The 18,773-nt window shown below is 44.2% G+C and overlaps 1 protein-coding gene across 1 annotated transcript in view; it reads left to right on the top strand.

Annotated features, from left to right (window-relative positions):
• map3k9 (mitogen-activated protein kinase kinase kinase 9) overlaps nt 1-18,773 on the top strand; it is a 158,674-nt gene that overhangs the window by 119,832 nt on the left and 20,069 nt on the right. Inside the window, exons 8-9 of the mRNA XM_073038023.1 lie at nt 6,029-6,182; nt 17,942-18,051. Coding sequence (XP_072894124.1) covers nt 6,029-6,182; nt 17,942-18,051 — 264 coding nt within the window. The remainder of the gene's footprint in view (nt 1-6,028; nt 6,183-17,941; nt 18,052-18,773) is intronic.

The raw sequence follows: 18,773 nt of genomic DNA, 5'->3' as shown, positions 1-18,773 counted from the left end.
AGGTTTTCCTCTCTTGCTTTTTGCTAGCTACCTCCTCATCTGTGCCAGCACTTTACACAGCTGTTGAAAATAAAACAAGATTGTAATCCTCACGGATCCAAGATTGCAGGGAAGTTCTTCTCTGCTATCAAATTATGTTCTTTGACATTTGCCTTTTGTAGGTCACTGTTAACTCTGTCAGTTGCAATTAATGCTTGAATCACCATAAGGCTGCTAATGTAGAGGTTTATTATCAAGCTAATGTAGAGTTTTATAACCAATCTATCTCACTTTGTTGTGGAACCTCAAGTTACTTGCCCTCAAGAAGGGCTCTAATTACCAGACTGTCCCATAGCTTCTGCCTGTTAATAACGAACAGCCACATTCCAAAAGGGGGCATTTATGATAGCTTGTAAAGAGAGATTGGTTCTTGGGAGGTGGCTGGAGAGATTGCAGCAGGGTTAGATTCATAATTCCCATTTCGGGCACCAGATGGCAGTATTTGTAACCCATTCAACACAATAAGAACCACCCGCTCTGGTTTTGCACTGTAGCAGCAATCTTTCAGCTAGTCATTGAAGGTCACATTGGCACAGAAATCTGCATCAAACACGTTTGTGCAAGCTGATCTTACCTTTGTGTTTGTCTGTTGTGGGGGGCAGGGTGAGTTGGAGGGGGGAGGCCGGCAATGAAAACTGAAACAAAATATTGAATTCATTCCATCATTGGCAGGTTTAGTGTTATTACCAAGAGGGGTAGTAGCATAGCACCCTTCATCTTAAGCACTCCCTCCCACCCCATCTGAGTGCTTGTGTGCACACACATACAGTATCTGCACTGGATCTAATTTTTGTTCATTGTCAGACTAATCAATACTTGGCTTGCTGTACGTAATTTTGTATGTACCGGCTACATAGGAAAATGCATTGAGGATGTTACCGTGATTAAACACTATGCTACCAGGGCAAACCAGAAACCATGTCTGACTGCAGAGATTCGTGCACTGTTTAGGGATTTGAACGCTGGCTTCAGATCAGGGGAAAAGACAACTCTAAAGTCAGCACGATCTGCACTTTCCCATCCCATCAAGAAGGCAAAGCGAGAGCACTCACAGAAAATTCACGGACGCCTTTGTAACACCGGGGACCCAGAACATATGTGGCAAGGTATACAAATAATAACAGGTTACAAATCTATCCTGTGTGTCAACAACAGTGATGCCTCCCTTCTTGATAAGGCTGAATGTCTTCTATGCACAGTTGGTCGTGATGAATGATGTGACATTGAGGAAAGCCCCCTCTCTTCCCTATGGAACAGGCACCCTGTCTGGCCGCAGCCGAGGTGAGGAGCGTCTTGGCCAGGGTAAACCCATGCAAAGCTGCAGAGCCAGGCAACGTATCTGGTCAGGTGCTGAGAGTTTGTGTGGCACAGCTAACGGAAATCTTTAACATCTTCTTTGAAACCTTCCACCATCCCTGCAAGTTTCAAGGCAGCCATCATCATTCTGTTCCCTACAAGAGCAACGGTAACTGGCCTAAACTATTACCTCCCAAGGACACTGACCTCAACAATCATGAAGTGCTTTGAGTGGCAGGTTATGGTTCAGATAAAATCCCAGCTTCCAGCTACATTGGACCCTTCACAGTTTGACTACCGCTTAAACAGGTGCACTGCAGATGCCATAGCCTTGGCCATCCACTCTGTACTGTCCCACTTTGAAAATGATGCCTCATACACCAGGATGCTCTTCATTGACTTCAGCTCAGCACTTAATGCTGTCGTCCTTCAAAGGCTGGTGGGTAAACTTTCAACACCCCCCTCTGTAACTGGATCTTGGATTTCAGTCCAAGTTGGCAGCAGCATCTCAAGTTCCATCACATTGAGCACTGGTCCCTCCCCCCCCCCCCCCCCCCCCCCCCCACCACATTGCTGGGTGCTCAGCCACTGCTGTTTATGTGGCTGAATCACAACTGCACTGCCAGATCCACTTCAACTGCACTATCAAGTTTACTGATGATACTACCCTGGCCTCATCAACAACAATGATGTGTCAGTATACAGGGAGGAAGCTTGGCAAATGGTGTGAGTACAATAACCTGAGTCTCAACATGGACAAGGCAAAAGAGATGGTTGTGGACTTTAGGAAGGCACAGTGCGACCACCCTCCATTGCACGTGGATGGCTCTGTTGTGGAGAGAATACCTTGGTGTGCACATACCAGGCGATCTAACCTGTACTCACAACAACTCCTCACTAGTCAAGAAGGCGTAGCTGCATTTGCACTTTCTGAGGAGAATGAAGCTTGCAGGCTGCCTGCCCCCATTCTAACAACCTTCTGCACAAGCGCCATCAAGAGTGTCTTGTCTGGCTGCACCATTGTGTGGTACAGAAGCTGCAAGGCAAAACCCTACAGAGGATAATTAAAAACTGCGGAGAGGATCGCCGTGGTCCCTCCCCTCATTGTGACATTTACTGGGAACATTGTTATACCAGGGGCCTGAAGCATTGTTGAGGACATCCCACAATCTCTTTGACCCTCTACTGTGAGGAAGGAGGTACAGGAGCGTCAGAACCAGGACTGCCAGTCTGGGTAACAACTTCTTCCCCCAGGCAGTGAGACTAATTAATGCCCTTGAAACCACTGAGGCCTCATCACTAGAACAGTGAGCTGTTCACTTCTTGTTGCACTGTTTACTGTTTACCTGTGCAGCTCACTAAATGCATTTTGTATTATATTTTACAAGCTTATTTGTGGTAATATTTTATGTGCTATGTGTGTATATTTTGTGGGTGTGTCATGGTTCAGAGGAACAATGTTTCATTTGATTGTATATATGTACAGTCAGATGATAATAAACTTGGAACTTGAACTTACAGGAGGATGCTCCTGGATGACTGGATGGTTGTAATGATATAAGTAATTTAAATACAGTGGGGCACATCGGAACAGTACATTTTGGCCTAATTAACCAGCTGCCCCAATTAGGATGAAGTTTCATTGAAATAGTTATAAGGGTATGAAAAAAACACAAGCTGCAGTTTAACTGAGTAACAAAGTACCGTATATATTTAACTGAAATACAGAACATTATCAGTACCACTACAGTATTATAAAACTGTGTATTTGTTCCTAATTGTTATCAATGGAGGAATTCATCCAGTGTGCCTGTACATTGTTGCATTCTTTTGATTGACTGTAAATGAACAAAATAAGTGTAGACATCCATTATAGATAATAGACTGCCTTCATACAATGCTTTCGACGATTACATCCTCCAAATCTTCATTTTCCTTGTGACATTCAAGATAATTGTTGATACCTTCAAATTCTTCGTAGGTCCTAACTCGTTGAAGTAAGAAATCATTTCATTTTCTCTCCTGGCTGTTCCTTGCACCTCAAAGCCTGAATGCTTGAAACCACATTGAACAAAACAGTTCTGAATTGTCTGAATGCTTATTTCTCATCAATTATTAGTGATAAAGATCACTGCTTTTAGAACCCATGGCATGAAACTGATGCTCTTTAAAAACTGCTCACTCTGAGCTCAGTGTAGTGTCTAACAGCCACTCAAGAGCATGCGTCTGACTCTAGTTAGAAATTGTTTAGCAGAAGTCTCCTACCCCAATTAAGTAGCATGATGTTCCAACGAAATGAAGAGAATCCCAGCTATTTTCACAGATAGTTTTTGTTCTTTAAGAGTTGTCCCAAATAAGCAGCCATTGTCAGAGTGTGCCAGTGATAGAGTGTGAAGGCTTTGGCTTAACAGGCTTCAGCATGAACAGGCGAAGGCACAGGTAAGAAGAGGCAAGCCTTTTTCTTTTTTGGTATACAGTAGTTAGGATGGAATACTCCTCCCGCCAGATGTGGGAATTCGGGAAACCTGATGATTTCCCTGATGACTACATCTGCGGGAAGTGCACCCAACTTCAGCGCCAGACTGACTGGGTCAAGGAGTTGGAGCTGGAGTTGAATGTGCTCAAGGTCATCAGGGAGCCGAAGATATTATAGATGAGGCCTTTGAAGAGGTGGTTGCACGCAGAATACAAGCTTTGGACAGTGGATGGGACACTACCAGGAGAGGTAAAGGGTTTAAGAAATCAGTGCAAGGTTCCCCTGTGACCGTTCCCCTCAGCAACAGGTACTGCTGGGAGGGATGGCCCATCTGATCACTGTAGCAGCTGCCAGGCTGGTGGCACTGTGGCTGGCTTTGAGCCTCGACACAGAGGGGTAAAGTCAGGCAGTACGATAGTTATAGGGGACTGGATGGTTAGGGGCACAGAAAGGAGATTCTGTGGCCACAAAACAGAGATCAGGATGGTGTGTTGCCTCCCAGGTGCTAGAGTCCAAGATGTATTGGAGCAGCTGCAGGATATTTCATAGGGGAAGGGGGAACAGTCAGAGTTTGTGGTGCATATTGGCACCAATGACATAGACAGTAAAGGAGAAGAGATCCTACGCAGTGAGTATATAGACTTAGGAAAGAGACTGAAGAGAAGGACCTCCAAGGTTGTAATCTCTGGATTACTCCCTGTGCCAGGGGCTAGTGCAGGTAGGAGTGGGGTGATAGCGTGGATGAATGAGTGGCTGCAGAGATGGTGGAGGGGGAAGGGTTTCAAGTTCTTGGATCAGTGCCAGGATGGAGATCAGTGGGAAGGTCTTGAATGGTAGTGAGGGAGGTGAGTAGGGGGAGGTGTAGCACTTGTTCCACTTGCAAGGATCTCCCTCCTGGCACTAACCCTTGAAAACAAAACATGTGCTATACCTGCCCCTACACCTCTTCCCTCACTACTATTCAGGGCCTCAAATGGACCTACCAGCTGAGGCGACACTTCACCTGTGAGTCTGTTGGGGTTATCTACTATATCCAGTGCTGCCCATGTGGCCTTCTGTATATCGGTGAGACACAGCATAGATTAGGATTCTGCTTCGCCGAGCACCTACGTTCCATCTGCCAGAAAAAGCAGGATCTTCTAGTGGCCACCCATTTTGATTCCACTTCCCATTCCCATTCTGACATGTCAATCCATGGCCTCCTCTACTGTTGTGATGAGGCCACACAGGTTAGAGGAACAACACCTTATATCCTGTCTGAATTGCCTTCAGCCTGATGGTATGAATATCAATTTCTCTAACTTTGGGTAATGCCCCCTCCCTTCACCCCTACACCCTCCCTCTGGTGCTCTTCTTTCTTCCACGGCCTCTGTCCTCTCCTATTAGATTCCCTCTACTCCAGCCCTGTATCTCTTTCACCAATCAACTTCCCAATTCTTTACTTCACCCCACCCCGTTTCCTGGTTTCACCTCTCACCTTGTGGTTCTTCCTCCCCTCCGCCCACTTTCTTACTCTGACTCCTCATCTTTTTTACTTCAGTCCTGATGAAGGGTTTCAGCCTGAAACATCCACTATACTCTTTTCCATAGATGCTACCTGACCTGCTGAGTTCCTCCAGCAATTTGTGTGTGTTGAATGGAAAATACTAGTTCAAATTGTTAGGAATTGTGGGTAAAAAGGGAAATTTAATAAAATTTCCACTAAGTAATAATATTTACTGATGTTTTAGAAGGCGTATTCTACAATTTTATTCATTTTCTAAAATATGAGAGCTAACCATTATAATTCGTGTAATTAGATTTTCATATACAATGCAATGTGTCTGTCTGGCCTCATTGTTTAAAGAGTAGAAAATTGAATCAATGTTTATTAGTCCTGATATGTCCCTGAACTGATAATCTATGGAACTGGGAGTTGTGAAATCCAGTCACTTCCTCATGGTTAAATAGATTGTTGACTGTCATCGTTAGAGTCAGCATAAGAAGTTGAGCCATGTGAGTGAGGGCCCAGAGCGCTGGGAAGAGTGGGTCACCAGATGTTGGGGCTCTGATACATAATAGATTGATTCCAAGCTAAATGTAGTTAGCTCTAGTAGATTGAAACCTTGCTAGGCAAGGGGAATAAAAATTCAACACGTTGAATAACCTTAAATTATTTTGCCAGTGACTGATATGAAACTACTGGGATAAACGGCCATCTTTTTAACCTCTTCATAGTAACACCAGGTGAAAGCAATAAGACCTGGGGCCGCAGTTCAATGTTTCAGCGAGAAGAGTGTGATGAAGATGAGAAAAAGGGGCATAAAAAGAAAGGTTGGACCTGGGGCCCCAGCTCTTTGTACCAGAAGGACCTTGGTGGTGTGGAAGAGAGGTAAGAGAAGAACCTTTAATTTCTATTGCTGCACAAGTATCTTTCTTTTTAATGTGTTGTCATAAAGTTCATGTATTTTCATATTTAAAAAGTAATTCATGATGGATAATCCTATGAAGTTAATGGTACCCTACATCCATGGGTCGCTGATAGTCTATGTGTCCCTAGCCTAGTGCATGCTTTGTACATTGGTGTTCTTTTTTTTATCTTACTTTGTTTTGTTCTTTCCATGTAGCCTGAGGTAGAAAAATCCTGAAAGGCTAGGGGAAGAGGTGTAGCTGAGCCTGATTTTGAGGGAACCCACTTAGCTCCCAGAAATCATGGTGTAATTTAGTGTGTTGACATCTTTGAATACAACCTGCTTCAGTTGCTTGACACATTGCTGTGTGGTTTCCACACGGATCTCCTTTGACAAAGTTCCACAACCAGGAATCTTTGGGTCCTTGCCAATGTTTAGACCACGTGCCTGCACAGTTGTCACAAGTATCAAACCTGTCTTCTTCAGGTAAAATACTGATTTATTTTCACTGGAAATGTTTTCCTACATTACTTTTTTGGGATGTCACTATGTGTTGATCATGTAAGATTAAGTGTTTGTTTCATTAATTATTTATATGAGTGCATAGTGGTATTAATCTAACTACCACAACATCAATAACTCTGTCTTGCAAATAACTACCATTGTCAGAGTTGTTGCAATTTTGCCGCACATTAACAAGTTCAAGTTTATTGTCATTTAACCATATGCATGAATATAGCTAAATGAAACATTGTTCCTGTGGAGCCAAAGTGCAAAACATAGTGCATATAGACACACACAGCATGTTACTCTCTAATCAACTGATCTGTGTTTGAGTGTCATGTTCAAGCTACCCTATTTAGTTTTGTCTGTACTAACCTGCACATCTACTCTTATGACTTGTATTTCTGCACTCCCAGATCCCATTATTCCCGTTCCTGTATTCACTAACCATAAGGAATGTGACCTCTTTTTATTCTGGCAACAAATACACCACTTCAAACCCAACCTGAAGTGAATTATTTGTAAACTACAATTGCATTCCTCAAGCACATCAATGGTATGAATTCCGTTCCATGCTTTGTGTGTCACATTGCATTCCCGTATTGTTCATACACTTTAGACCAGACTGAAATATCCTTTTAAGTCTGCCTCACAGGATGAACACCCATCCTCTGGAACTGTAAGCAAGATATTATTCATGGAACAATTTCCAAATATCTACAGAACATGTCATTGATAAGTTCCTGTGAGTCTACTAGCCTACATATTTGCTCCAGTACTGATAATTGTCTGAGATCCTTCACATCACTCTTTATTAAGACCATAAGACATAGGAGCAGAATTAGGCCATTCAGTCCATCTAGTCAGCTCTGATTGCACTTGCCTTCCTTACCACCGAGTCAACTTGCAAGTTAACTTTTAGGGAATCCTGCACGAGCACTCACAGGTCCCTTTGCACCTCTCTGAATTCTGAATTCTCTCCCTGTTTAGAAAATAGATTGCACCTTAATTTCTTCTGCTGAATTGCATGATCATACACTTCCCTACACTTCCATGTATTCCATCTACCACTTCTTTGCCTATCTGCAAATCTGTCTAAATCCTCCTGTAGACTTCATGCTTCTGGAATACCACCTGCCCCTCCGGCTATGTTTGTATCTTCTGCAAACTCGGCCATAAAGCCATCAATTCTGTCATCCATTTCATTGACATATAACTTGAAAAGTGGCAGTTTCACCATCAATCCCTGTGGAACCCCACTAGTTATCAGCAGCCAATCAGAAAAGGCCCCCTTTATTCCCACTCTTTGCCTCCTGCCAGTTAGCTAATCTTCAGTGCATGCTAGTATATTTCCTGTAGTAATATGAGCTCTTGTTAAACAGCTTCATGTGTGGCACCTTGTCATAGGCCTTATGTAAATCCAAGTAAATACCATCCACTGACTCTCCTTTGTGTCTCCTGCCTGTTACTTCCTCAAAAAATTCCAGCAGGTTTGTCAGCATAGATTTTCCCTTAATGAAACCATGCTGACTGTGGCCTATTTAATTATGTGCCTCCAAGTACGTCAAAACCTCATCCTCAATAGTGGACTCCAACATCTTACCAACCACTGAAGTCAGGCTAACTTGCCTATAATTACCTGTGTTTTGCCTCCCTGTCTTCTTAAGTGGCAGTTGCAATTTCAGTCCTGTGGAACCATTCCAGAATCTAGAGATTAATGAGATTACTTTTCCTTTTACTTTTAAAAAGAAGCATCAAAGCTGGGGATAAAAATCATATCTGTAGATATTTGGATAAATTATAAGATTGTAGCGATGTGCTACACACAGCGCTGAAATAACGACACGCAGTCGGTAAGTTGTTTGGAGACTAGTTTATTCAAACTTCGTGGTGCTGGTATTTAATCCCTAGTGCCCGCCCTCTCCGGGCAGAAATGACATCAGAGGTGCATTACCAAAGTCTCTCCCTGCGCGCTGGCTATTTGTGAGCCGGTTCGCCTGCGCAGAAAGTGGGTCGCCACATAACCCCCCCCCCCAGAACCGGCGATACACCCCCCAATGTCCAGAGTCTGGATCAACCCCTGTTTGGGAGGTCTGCCTCTGCACCGCGATGCCTGAACCTCGACCAGCTGCGCCAGGTCCACATGGGCTGGTTTGAGTCGGTCCACCGTGAAAACCTCCTCTTTCCCCCCAATGTCCAGAACGTACGTGGACCCGTTGTTGTTGATCACCTTGAATGGCCCCTCGTACGGCCGCTGTAGCGGTGCCTGGTGTCCACCCCTTCGTACAAACACAAACTTACAGTTCTGCAGGTCTTTGGGTACATGGGTCAGGGTCCGTCTGTGCTGTGAAGTTGGTACGGGGGCCAGGTTGCTGAGCCTTTCGCGTAGTCTGTCCAGGACTGCTGCGGGTTCTTCCTCTTGTCCCCTTGGGGCTGGTATGAACTCTCCCGGGACGGCCAGGGGTGCGCCGTACACCAACTCGGCCGACGAGGCATGCAGATCCTCTTTGGGCGCTGTGCGAATTCCAAGCAGGACCCAGGGAAGCTTGTCCACCCAGTTAGGTCCTCTCAGGCGGGCCATGAGAGCCGACTTCAAGTGATGGTGGAAGCGTTGCACTAGTCCGTTCCACTGTGGATGGTAGGCAGTAGTGTGGTGTAGCTGCGTTCCCAACAGGCTGGCCACAGCCGACCACAGGCTGGAGGTGAACTGGGCGCCTCTGTTGGAGGTAATGTGGGCCGGTTCCCTGAAACGTGCTACCCAGGTTGCAATCAGTGCTCGGGCGTAGGAATCGGCAGATGTGTCGGTGAGCGGGACCGTCTCTGGCCACCTCGTGAACTGGTCTACCATAGTTAGGAGGTACCGCGCTCCTCGGAACACTGGTAGGGGGCCCACGATATCCACATGAATGTGGTCGAACCTCCGGTGGGTGGGTTCGAACTGCTGCGGCGGGGCTTTAGTGCGCCGCTGCACCTTGGCTGTTTGGCACTGCGTACACGTTCTTGCCCATTCACTGACCTGCTTGCGAAGTCCGTGCCACGCGAACTTGCTGGAGACCAGCCGGACGGTTGTCCTGATAGATGGGTGCGCCAAACCGTGTATGGAGTCGAAAACTCGCCACCTCCAGGCTGCCGGGACGATGGGGCGAGGTTGGCCGGTAGCCACGTCGCACAGGAGGGTCCTCTCACCTGGACCTACGAGAAAGTCCTGCAGCTGCAAACCCGAGACTGCGGTCCTGTAGCTGGGCATCTTGTCGTCTGCCTGCTGCGCCTCCGCCAGTGCTGCATAGTCCACCCCCAGGGACAGGGCCTGGACAGCTGGTCTGGAGAGTGCGTCCGCCACGACGTTGTCCTTTCCCGAGACATGCTGGATGTCTGTTGTGTACTCGGAGATGTAGGACAGATGTCGCTGCTGGTGAGCCGACCAGGGATCGGACACCTTCGTGAATGCGAAGGTCAATGGTTTGTGGTCCGTGAACGCGGTGAACGGCCTGCCTTCTAAGAAGTACCTGAATTGCCGGATTGCCAGATACAGTGCCAACAGCTCCCGGTCGAAAGCACTGTACTTGAGCTTGGGTGGTCATAGGTGCCTGCTGAAGAACGCCAGGGGTTGCCAGCGCCACTTGATGAGTTGCTCCAGCACCCCACTGACTGCTGTGTTGGACGCGTCCACTGTGAGGGCGGTCGGAACGTCCGTTCTGGTGTGCACCAGCATCGTGGCATCTGCCAAGGCTTCCTTGGCTTTAACGAAAGCGGTCGCGGCCTCCTCGTCCTAAGTAATGTCCTTGCCTTTACCCGACATCAGGGTGTACAAAGGGCGCATGATACGGGCTGCTGAGGGGAGGAAACGGTGGTAGAAGTTCACCATACCAACGAACTCCTGCAGGCCTTTGATCATGTTCGGCCAGGCAAAGTGGCGGATCGCGTCCACCTTGGCGGGCAGAGGTGTTGCCCCGTCTTTGGTAATGCTGTGGCCCAGGAAGTTGATGGTATCGAGACCGAACTGGCATTTGGCCGGGTTGATCGTGAGGCCGAAAACACGCAGGGAGGAATAGAGCTGGCGGAGGTGGGACAGATGCTCCTGACGACTACTGCTGGCTATAAGGATGTCGTCCAAATAGATGAACGCAAAGTCCAGGTCGCGTCCCACTGCATCCATTAGCCGCTGGAATGTCTGTGTGGCATTCTTCAAGCCAAACGGCATTTGGAGGAACTCGGAACAGGTCGAACGGGGTGATGAGAGCAGTTTTGGGGATGTCTTCAGGGTGCACCGGGATTTGATGGTATCCCCAGACGAGGTCTACTTTGGAAAATATTCTTGCCCCGTGTAGGTTTGCTGCAAAGTCCTGTATGTGCGGCACGGAGTAGCGGTCTGGAGTTGTAGCCTCATTCAGTCTGCGGTAGTCACTGCATGGTCTCCAACCCCCAGCTGCTTTGGGCACCATGTGCAGGGGGGAGGCCCATGGGCTGTTGGACCTCCGTACGATCCCCAATTCCTCCATCCTGTTGAACTCCTCCTTCGCCGGGGGGAGCCTTCATGCACGGGCGTGGAGGAGTGGTCCCTGTGTCGGGATGTGGTGCTGTACCCCATGTCTGGGCATCGATTCTGCGGTGCCAGAATTGATGGAAAGTCCACCAGGATTCTGGTGAATTCGTTGTCTGACAGCGTGATGGAGTCCAGGTGTGGGGCCGGCAACTTGGCTTCACCCAGGGAGAACGTCTGGAAAGTCTTGGCATGTACCAGTCTTTTCCGTTGCAAGTCGACCAGCAGGCTGTGAGCTCGCAAGAAGTCCGCCCCCAGGAGTGGTTGGGCTACGGTGGTCAGTGTGAAGCCCCACGTGAACCGGCTGGCGCTGAACTGCAGCTGCACTGTGCGTGTGCCGTAGGTCTGTATCGTGCTGCCGTTTGCGGCCCTCAGGATGGGTCCTGGCTTCCTGTTGTGGGTGTCGTACCCCGTTGGGGGCAAGACGCTGATTTCCGCTCCGGTGTCGACCAAGAAGCGGCGTCCCGACTGTTTGTCCCAGACGTACAAGAGGCTGTCCTGGAACTATGATGTCGTAGCTAGTACAGGGACTTGGGGGGGGGGGGGGGGAGAGAGAGAGAGATTAAGAGAAATATGAAGAGAAATGAGTGCTTAATGCCCCAGGATTTAGATAGTTTAGAAAAGATAGAGAGGGAGGTAAAAGAGGTGGTGGAACTGCGCTACTTATCAGGGACAGTATCATTGGGGCACTCAGAGGGAACATAATGGAGGACTCATCCATTGAATCCATATGGGTGGAAAATTATTAAGAATAAGATTTATGAGCATTTGGAAAACCATTGCATAATTAAGGAGAGCCAACATGTCTTTGTGTGGGGCAAGTTGCGACTTACTGACCTGATCGATGAGGTGACAAGGGTGATTGATGAGGGTAGAGCTGTGGATGTTGTTTACATGGATTTTAGTGGCGTGTTTGAGAAGGTCCCTTGTGGAGGCTCATCCGGAATGCATGGGATTCATGGTTGATTGGCTGTTCGGATTCAGAACTGGCTTGCGTATGGAAGACAGAGGTAGTGGTTGAAGGGACTTATTCCAGCTGGAGGTCTGTGATTAGTGGTGTTCTCCAAGGATCAGCGTTGGGATCTCTGCTGTTTGTGATGAATGTAATTGACCTGGATGAAAATGTAGATGGGTAGGGTTAGTAAGTTTGCAAATTATATCAAGATTGGTGGTGTTGTGGTTAGCAATGAAGTCTGGCAAAGAATACAATGAGATATAGATCAATTTTTGATATAGGCGGAAAAACAGCAGATGGAGTTTAACCCAGCCAATGTGAAGTGTTGCACTTTGGTGGGCTAAATGTGAAGAAACAGTATACTCTCAAGGGAAAGACCCTTAACAATGTTGATGAGCAGAAGAATCCTGGAGTCAAAGTTCATAGCTCCTTGACAGTGGCTACACAGGTCGATAGGGTGGTTAAGAAGTCATATGACATGCTTGTCTTTATTAGTCAAGGCATTGAGTTCAATAGCCAGGAAGTTATGTTGCAGCTTTATAAAACTCTAGTTAGGCTGCATCTGGAGTATTGCATGCAATTCTGATCTGCCAACACAGATGCCTTGTGCAGGAAGGCACAGAGTCGACTGTACTTCCTTAGAAGGTTGGCGTCATTCAATGTCTGTAGTGAGATGCTGAAGATGTTCTATAGGTCAGTTGTGGAGAGCGCCCTCTTCTTTGTGGTGGCATGTTGGGGAGGAAGCATTAAGAAGAGGGACGCCTCACGTCTTAATAAGCTGGTAAGGAAGGCGGGCTCTGTCGTGGGCAAAGTACTGGAGAGTTTAACATCGGTAGCTGAGCGAAGGGCGCTGAGTAGGCTACGGTCAATTATGGAAAACTCTGAACATCCTCTACATGGCACCATCCAGAGACAGAGAAGCAGTTTCAGCGACAGGTTACTATCGATGCAATGCTCCTCAGACAGGATGAAGAGGTCAATTCTCCCCAATGCCATTAGGCTTTACAATTCTACCGCCAGGACTTAAGAACTTTTTAAAAGCTATTATTAATGCTTTTTGAGATGGTGATTTAGATGCATATCATATTTTTTTACTGAGTTAAGTATTGTATGTAATTAGTTTTGCTACAACAAGTGTATGGGACATTGGAAAAAAAGTTGAATTTCCCCATGGGGATGAATAAAGTATCTATCTATCTATCTATCATTACAGGAACGATGTCAAGGCTTGTGTTGTTTTTGCTGGAGTGGCGGATACTGAGGGGAGATCTGATTGAGGTTTATAAGAGTATGAGAGGCATAGACAGGGGACAGACAAGATCTTTTTTCCAAGGATTGAAATGTCTAATACCAGAGGGTATATATATAGGCTGAGAGGGGGTAATTTTAAATGAGTTGTGAGGGTCATGGTTTCTACGCACTGGGTGTCTGGAATGCACAGCCTGGGAGAGGTAGAAACGTTAGAGACTTTAAGGAGATGTTTGGGTAGACACATGAATGTGAAAAACATGGAAGATCGTGGACATTTTGTGGGCAGAAGTAATTAGTTTAGTTAGCCATTGATTGCTAACTTAATTGTTTCGATACAGCTTTGTGGGCTGAAGGGCCTGTTCCTGTGCTGTGCTGTTCTATGTTGTATGTAAATGCTTATTTTATGAAACAGAGCTGTGTAAAATATAAAGACATTCATAATTACCTTTTCCCAATGTACAATTCTTAAGAAGCATAATCTATTGAAGTATGTTGAAAAATATGAAAGCAAATATTAGTCATAGTTTTTCACAAGCCACAGAGCAGGCAGTGAGATTTTATCATGACTGGTTCAATATTACTTGCAATTTAATTTTGGGTAGGTGAGGGTAGAAAATAGGTGCATATGATACATACCGTGCCGTTGATTATTCTAATAATGTATGTACATTATAGCTTTTCTTTATTTTCCACAGCCCCTAAAAATAAACACAGACTTTTCATCTTAGTGCAAAAAAATTTTAAATCGATTTTCATTTCTCTTCATTCACTATACGAAATCATAATGAATGCCTTTTTTTCTGCCTGAGTGAACTAAAATATTTCCAAGTCATCTCCATTTAGTTGAAGGTGAAATGTTTTGCTGCATGGATTCATAGTAAGAAAATGGCAAAAATCATATCCATCATTTTTGTTTTCAGAGAAAATTAATTTTTCTCCCACTGGGTGAGATGAATTAAGTTCTGAGGCTGTTCTGTGATTTTTTTTTTCAGGATAATTAATTGGAATCTAAAATTACATAATTTGGCAAGTCATGAGCTGTGACTCAGTGCATTGACTCTTGTCTCTGAAAACAGTTACTGAGCACTGGGGATCTTGAGAGTTTGGTTTGTACTTGAGATGAGAGCACAGAAAACTAGCTGATACTCCAGCATTGCACTGTTGGAGTTAGCGTTTTGATAAGATGATAAGCAGACCCCATCTGTTCTGTAGTTGAATTCATTGGTGCTGTGGTTTATATTAATCCCACGGTCAATATCACTAACATATTTTACTTTGTTGTTATCCTCTCACAGTTTTTGAGGACTTGCAGTGCTCAAGTTGGCCACTGTGTTTCCTCTGTGATAACGGTAATTACACCTGGTTGTAAAGTGTTTTGGGATATCCAGAGATTGTGATCAGCCACATAGAAATTTATTTTTATAAAATATGGTTATAAAAAAAACTGCTAAAAGGCCCAGGTGTTATTAATTACCATGAATGTTCACCAATATAGAGATCTTACTTTGGAAGCTTGAATCCATGCCAAGAACAGATGGTACAGAATGATTTGAAAAGAAAAGTAGTGTAATCTTTGATCAGAAACCCCATGCTAATCCCACCAAGCACCCCCACAGATACTATATGAGATGGGTACTGCCTCAGCTTGGACAGGATTGCTACAGATATTTTTAACACCAAGTATTCAAAAGACTGAGTCAAAAGCAGTGATTTGTGTTAGAAAATGGCTATGTAAAATGAAAATTGCCGTCTTTTAAGAATTGAGTGTGTTGGACAGTGTAGGCTTGTTATATGTGATTGCATGTTTTGCAGAAAACTGGAGATATAATTGAGATACTGAAGAATGCTTATGAATTCATGAGAAAATTGACATATGTGTAGGTACAGAATGTAACTAAGTAAATTGATGGAAAAAGGCAATTGAAAATAGACATGATTTAGTGATTGAGACTCACCTCTAACTTTAAGTAATCCTTCTCTATAAACCTAGAATACTGCTGAAAGTTCTTAGTTTAAATCAGGGGCTCTCAATGATTTTTATGCCATGAACCCCTACCATTAACTGAGGGGTATGTGGACCCCAGTCTGGGAACCCCAGGTTTAGAGCTTATAGTATGTACTTCATTTTATATGCTAAACACTCTAATGCTGAAACCCTTCTTTATTCCTTGAAAGATATCTGTTCTCTCCTAGGAAACAGGATTTCCATTTATATAGCATGTTCCACAAATTAGAGAAGGACAAAATGCTGTTAATTTGTGCACTGCCTGCTCCTACAAACAGTCAGATAGTAATAGCTCAAGAATGCTTTTTAATGGTATTAATTGAAGGGTACATATTGACTAGGATACCAACACTCTTTGTCAGAATGGTGTTGACAGATCTATTGCATGTGCAGAATGGACTTTTGACAGGGCAGCACTCCCGCAGTACTACCTTGGAGAGGCAGCTCAGGTTGTTGTCCCAACCCAACCCTTTGAACTTGCAATATATTGACTAGGGTAAGAGGTTCATTCATTGGGTGGCAGACCATTGTCAAATCCTATCATTTCTGTCTCCATCCAAATATTTGAAATAATCACTTATCAGCCGCTGATTTTCTAAATCAAACAGCAATAGCTTGAGGTTCTGCTTGGGGAAATAGTCTAGAATTTGGAGTGAGTGCGAAGATCCAATAATAGGCAAGCTAGAAAACAGCATAGGTAAGAGTGTTGCCAATGGGCATTGGTGTTGAAATGTTTTCCAAGGGATTAATATAGTTCCTGGAGGAAAATTAAACAAATGGTTAACTGTCCAATAGGGAGACTTGTGCAAAGAATTAACAAGATTAGCTGGTGTGAAATCTGGCCAAGATGATCAATAATGCCAAGAGATAATTTGAAGTTCTTATGAGTAATGATGTAGAAATTGTTTTATAAAATTGTATGGAGATGTGCTTTGGATTTAACTGAATTTGTGCTTATGCTTCAGGTAATTTGTTCCTCAAATGATAGTTGTGACGTTTGGCAGACACCTCTTGTGTTGATGAGTTTACTCAGCAAATGTTCACATTTTAGATTGGCAGCAGTGAGAACATAACAAATGAGAGCAGATTATACTTCTTTCCAGGGCTGATCTGATTTTGTTTTCCTTGTATTCAATCTCAGCTTTCTACTTGCTCCCCACATCCTATTACACCCCTCAGCTTCCAAATTTCCTCTGCATCAGCCTCAAGTGTATTCAATGGCTTCGATTCCACATCTCCTCTGGGTATAGAATTCATAGGTTCACATGTTAAATAATGCCTACTGGATGCCCCTTATTCCAAATACATATTCCCTAGATCCAGGATCCTTCATGTGAGGAAAATTCTTTCAAAATTTACCCTATCAAGCTCCCTCGTCTTGCATGTTTCTGTAAGATCACCTCAACCCATTCAATCTCTCCTCTTATTTCATTTCCTTTAGACCAGGAGTCTTCTTCAAACTGTTTCCTGTCCAAGTATATCACTTACTAAATAATGGGGTTCAGCATTTTCTCAATGGCAGACATCAGAGTAGCAATCTCTTAGATAATGGCTGACTGTTTCTGCCCTTTCTTGATGAAGAATGATGCATTTGCAGTTTTCGAGTCTGCTGAGACCTTTCCAGAAATTTGGTTTCCTTCTGAAATTCCCAATATCTTTACTATATGTAGCACATCAAAGATTAATTCTAAGTGGTAAAGGTGGGCAACTGATCATTTGATGAACAAGTGTATATCTGTTAAATCTTTTGCTTCCTAGTCCTTTTTTGTATCATTTAAGATGCAATACACATAACTGACTCCTTAGCTGAGAAAGAGTATAAGCAGCCGATTGAAAGTGATTTGTGTTTAATATGTTGGATGTTTTAATATGGTGTTGGGCATTGGACAGCTTATTTAAAGAAGTGAACTGAGTGGATTATAATAGCAGTGACTCTTGCTGATAATTTTCTATAATGATAACCAACATTTGATTGCAATGATGAACTGGATTTAGTTTGTCTTTGCTCAGGGAACATCAGGATGCAATAAATACAGGCTGGTATCCTTGACTTTTTGTTACTGGTCTTGGCTGCACTACTATACAAATGCCAAGTGGAGCCAAAGAAAAGAGGACATCTCCAAGGTGGTTTGTTATCAAGCAGCCTGACCTAATATTGACAAAGCAGGCTTAGTATTAATGAGCTGTTCAACAAGATTAGCATGTGACTATCAAAAGTTGACTAATTTGATGACAATGCCAAGTAAAGGAGGGCTAATTGCCTCTGCAACTTTAAGACCTCTATCAAGTGTTTGATGGCCTTTAAAAAATTTTTTTTGGGAGGTTTCTTTATTTCTTTGCGGCTGCCTGTAAGGAGACAAATCTCAAGTTTGTATAATGTATACATACTTTGATAATAGATGTACTTTGAACTGCATTCAAAATATTCTACTAATTGTAGATTATGCTGACATTTACTCTGTTTTCCCTTCTTTCCCAATCAAAGCCTTAAGCATGTGGTCAATGGAGGCAAAGAATGGTCACCCAGTGCTCCCAGTCTGGGGAAAAATCGGACTGCTGCTACGGTTCCGGAGTTCACTAACCTCAATGAAATAGGTATGGGTAATGCGCAATGTTTTATACATATAGTACTATGCAAAAGTTTTAGGTGTGTATATATATATATATATAAATTTAACAGGGGTTTTGTCAACCGGGAACTAAGAGGGAGTTCTAAATCTGGCAAGAGCAAAGGATGTTGGGAATGGCAAGGGTGGAGTGCAGTGGGAGGAGTGTGGGACAGGTGACAAAGGACTGCTGGGCGGGGTGCTGCAAGTACAGATACACCTAGCCCTGAGGCAAGGTCATTTGAATGCAAACAATTGATTTATTGATCATTATAGAAAGTGTCTCTGGTGCTTCCTGCTCCCTCCCCTCTCCCTTCCCCCTTTCCCAGCCATGATTTCCCTCTCCCTGACTCCTTCAGTCCACAATAGAGACCCATATCAGAATCAGGTTTATCATCACTCACATATGTCATGAAATTTGATTTTTTTTTGCAGCAGGACAGTGTAATACATAAAATGACTAAAGTACTGTACTCTATCTCTATATAGTAATAATTAGTACCATAGTACTATATTGCACCGTACTAATGCACAGTAAATATTGAACTTTGTTTTTCTTGTCAGGGTAATTACTGTGAGAGACAAGTAAGAAATTGCCTCTTTCCCATGTTCCCCTCCTTTGATGGCAGAGTGGTTTCCAGACTGCTACCAGTAATTCAGTCTCTGACTAAATTGGCCAGTTTTTCACTTGTGAGCTCCACATGAGCAGGT

Source organism: Hemitrygon akajei, chromosome 3 (assembly GCF_048418815.1).
Source record: "Hemitrygon akajei chromosome 3, sHemAka1.3, whole genome shotgun sequence".
Classification (NCBI taxonomy): domain Eukaryota; kingdom Metazoa; phylum Chordata; class Chondrichthyes; order Myliobatiformes; family Dasyatidae; genus Hemitrygon; species Hemitrygon akajei.
The sequence above is the reverse complement of the archived record's forward strand: the minus strand, read 5'-3'. Positions and strand labels throughout refer to the sequence as shown.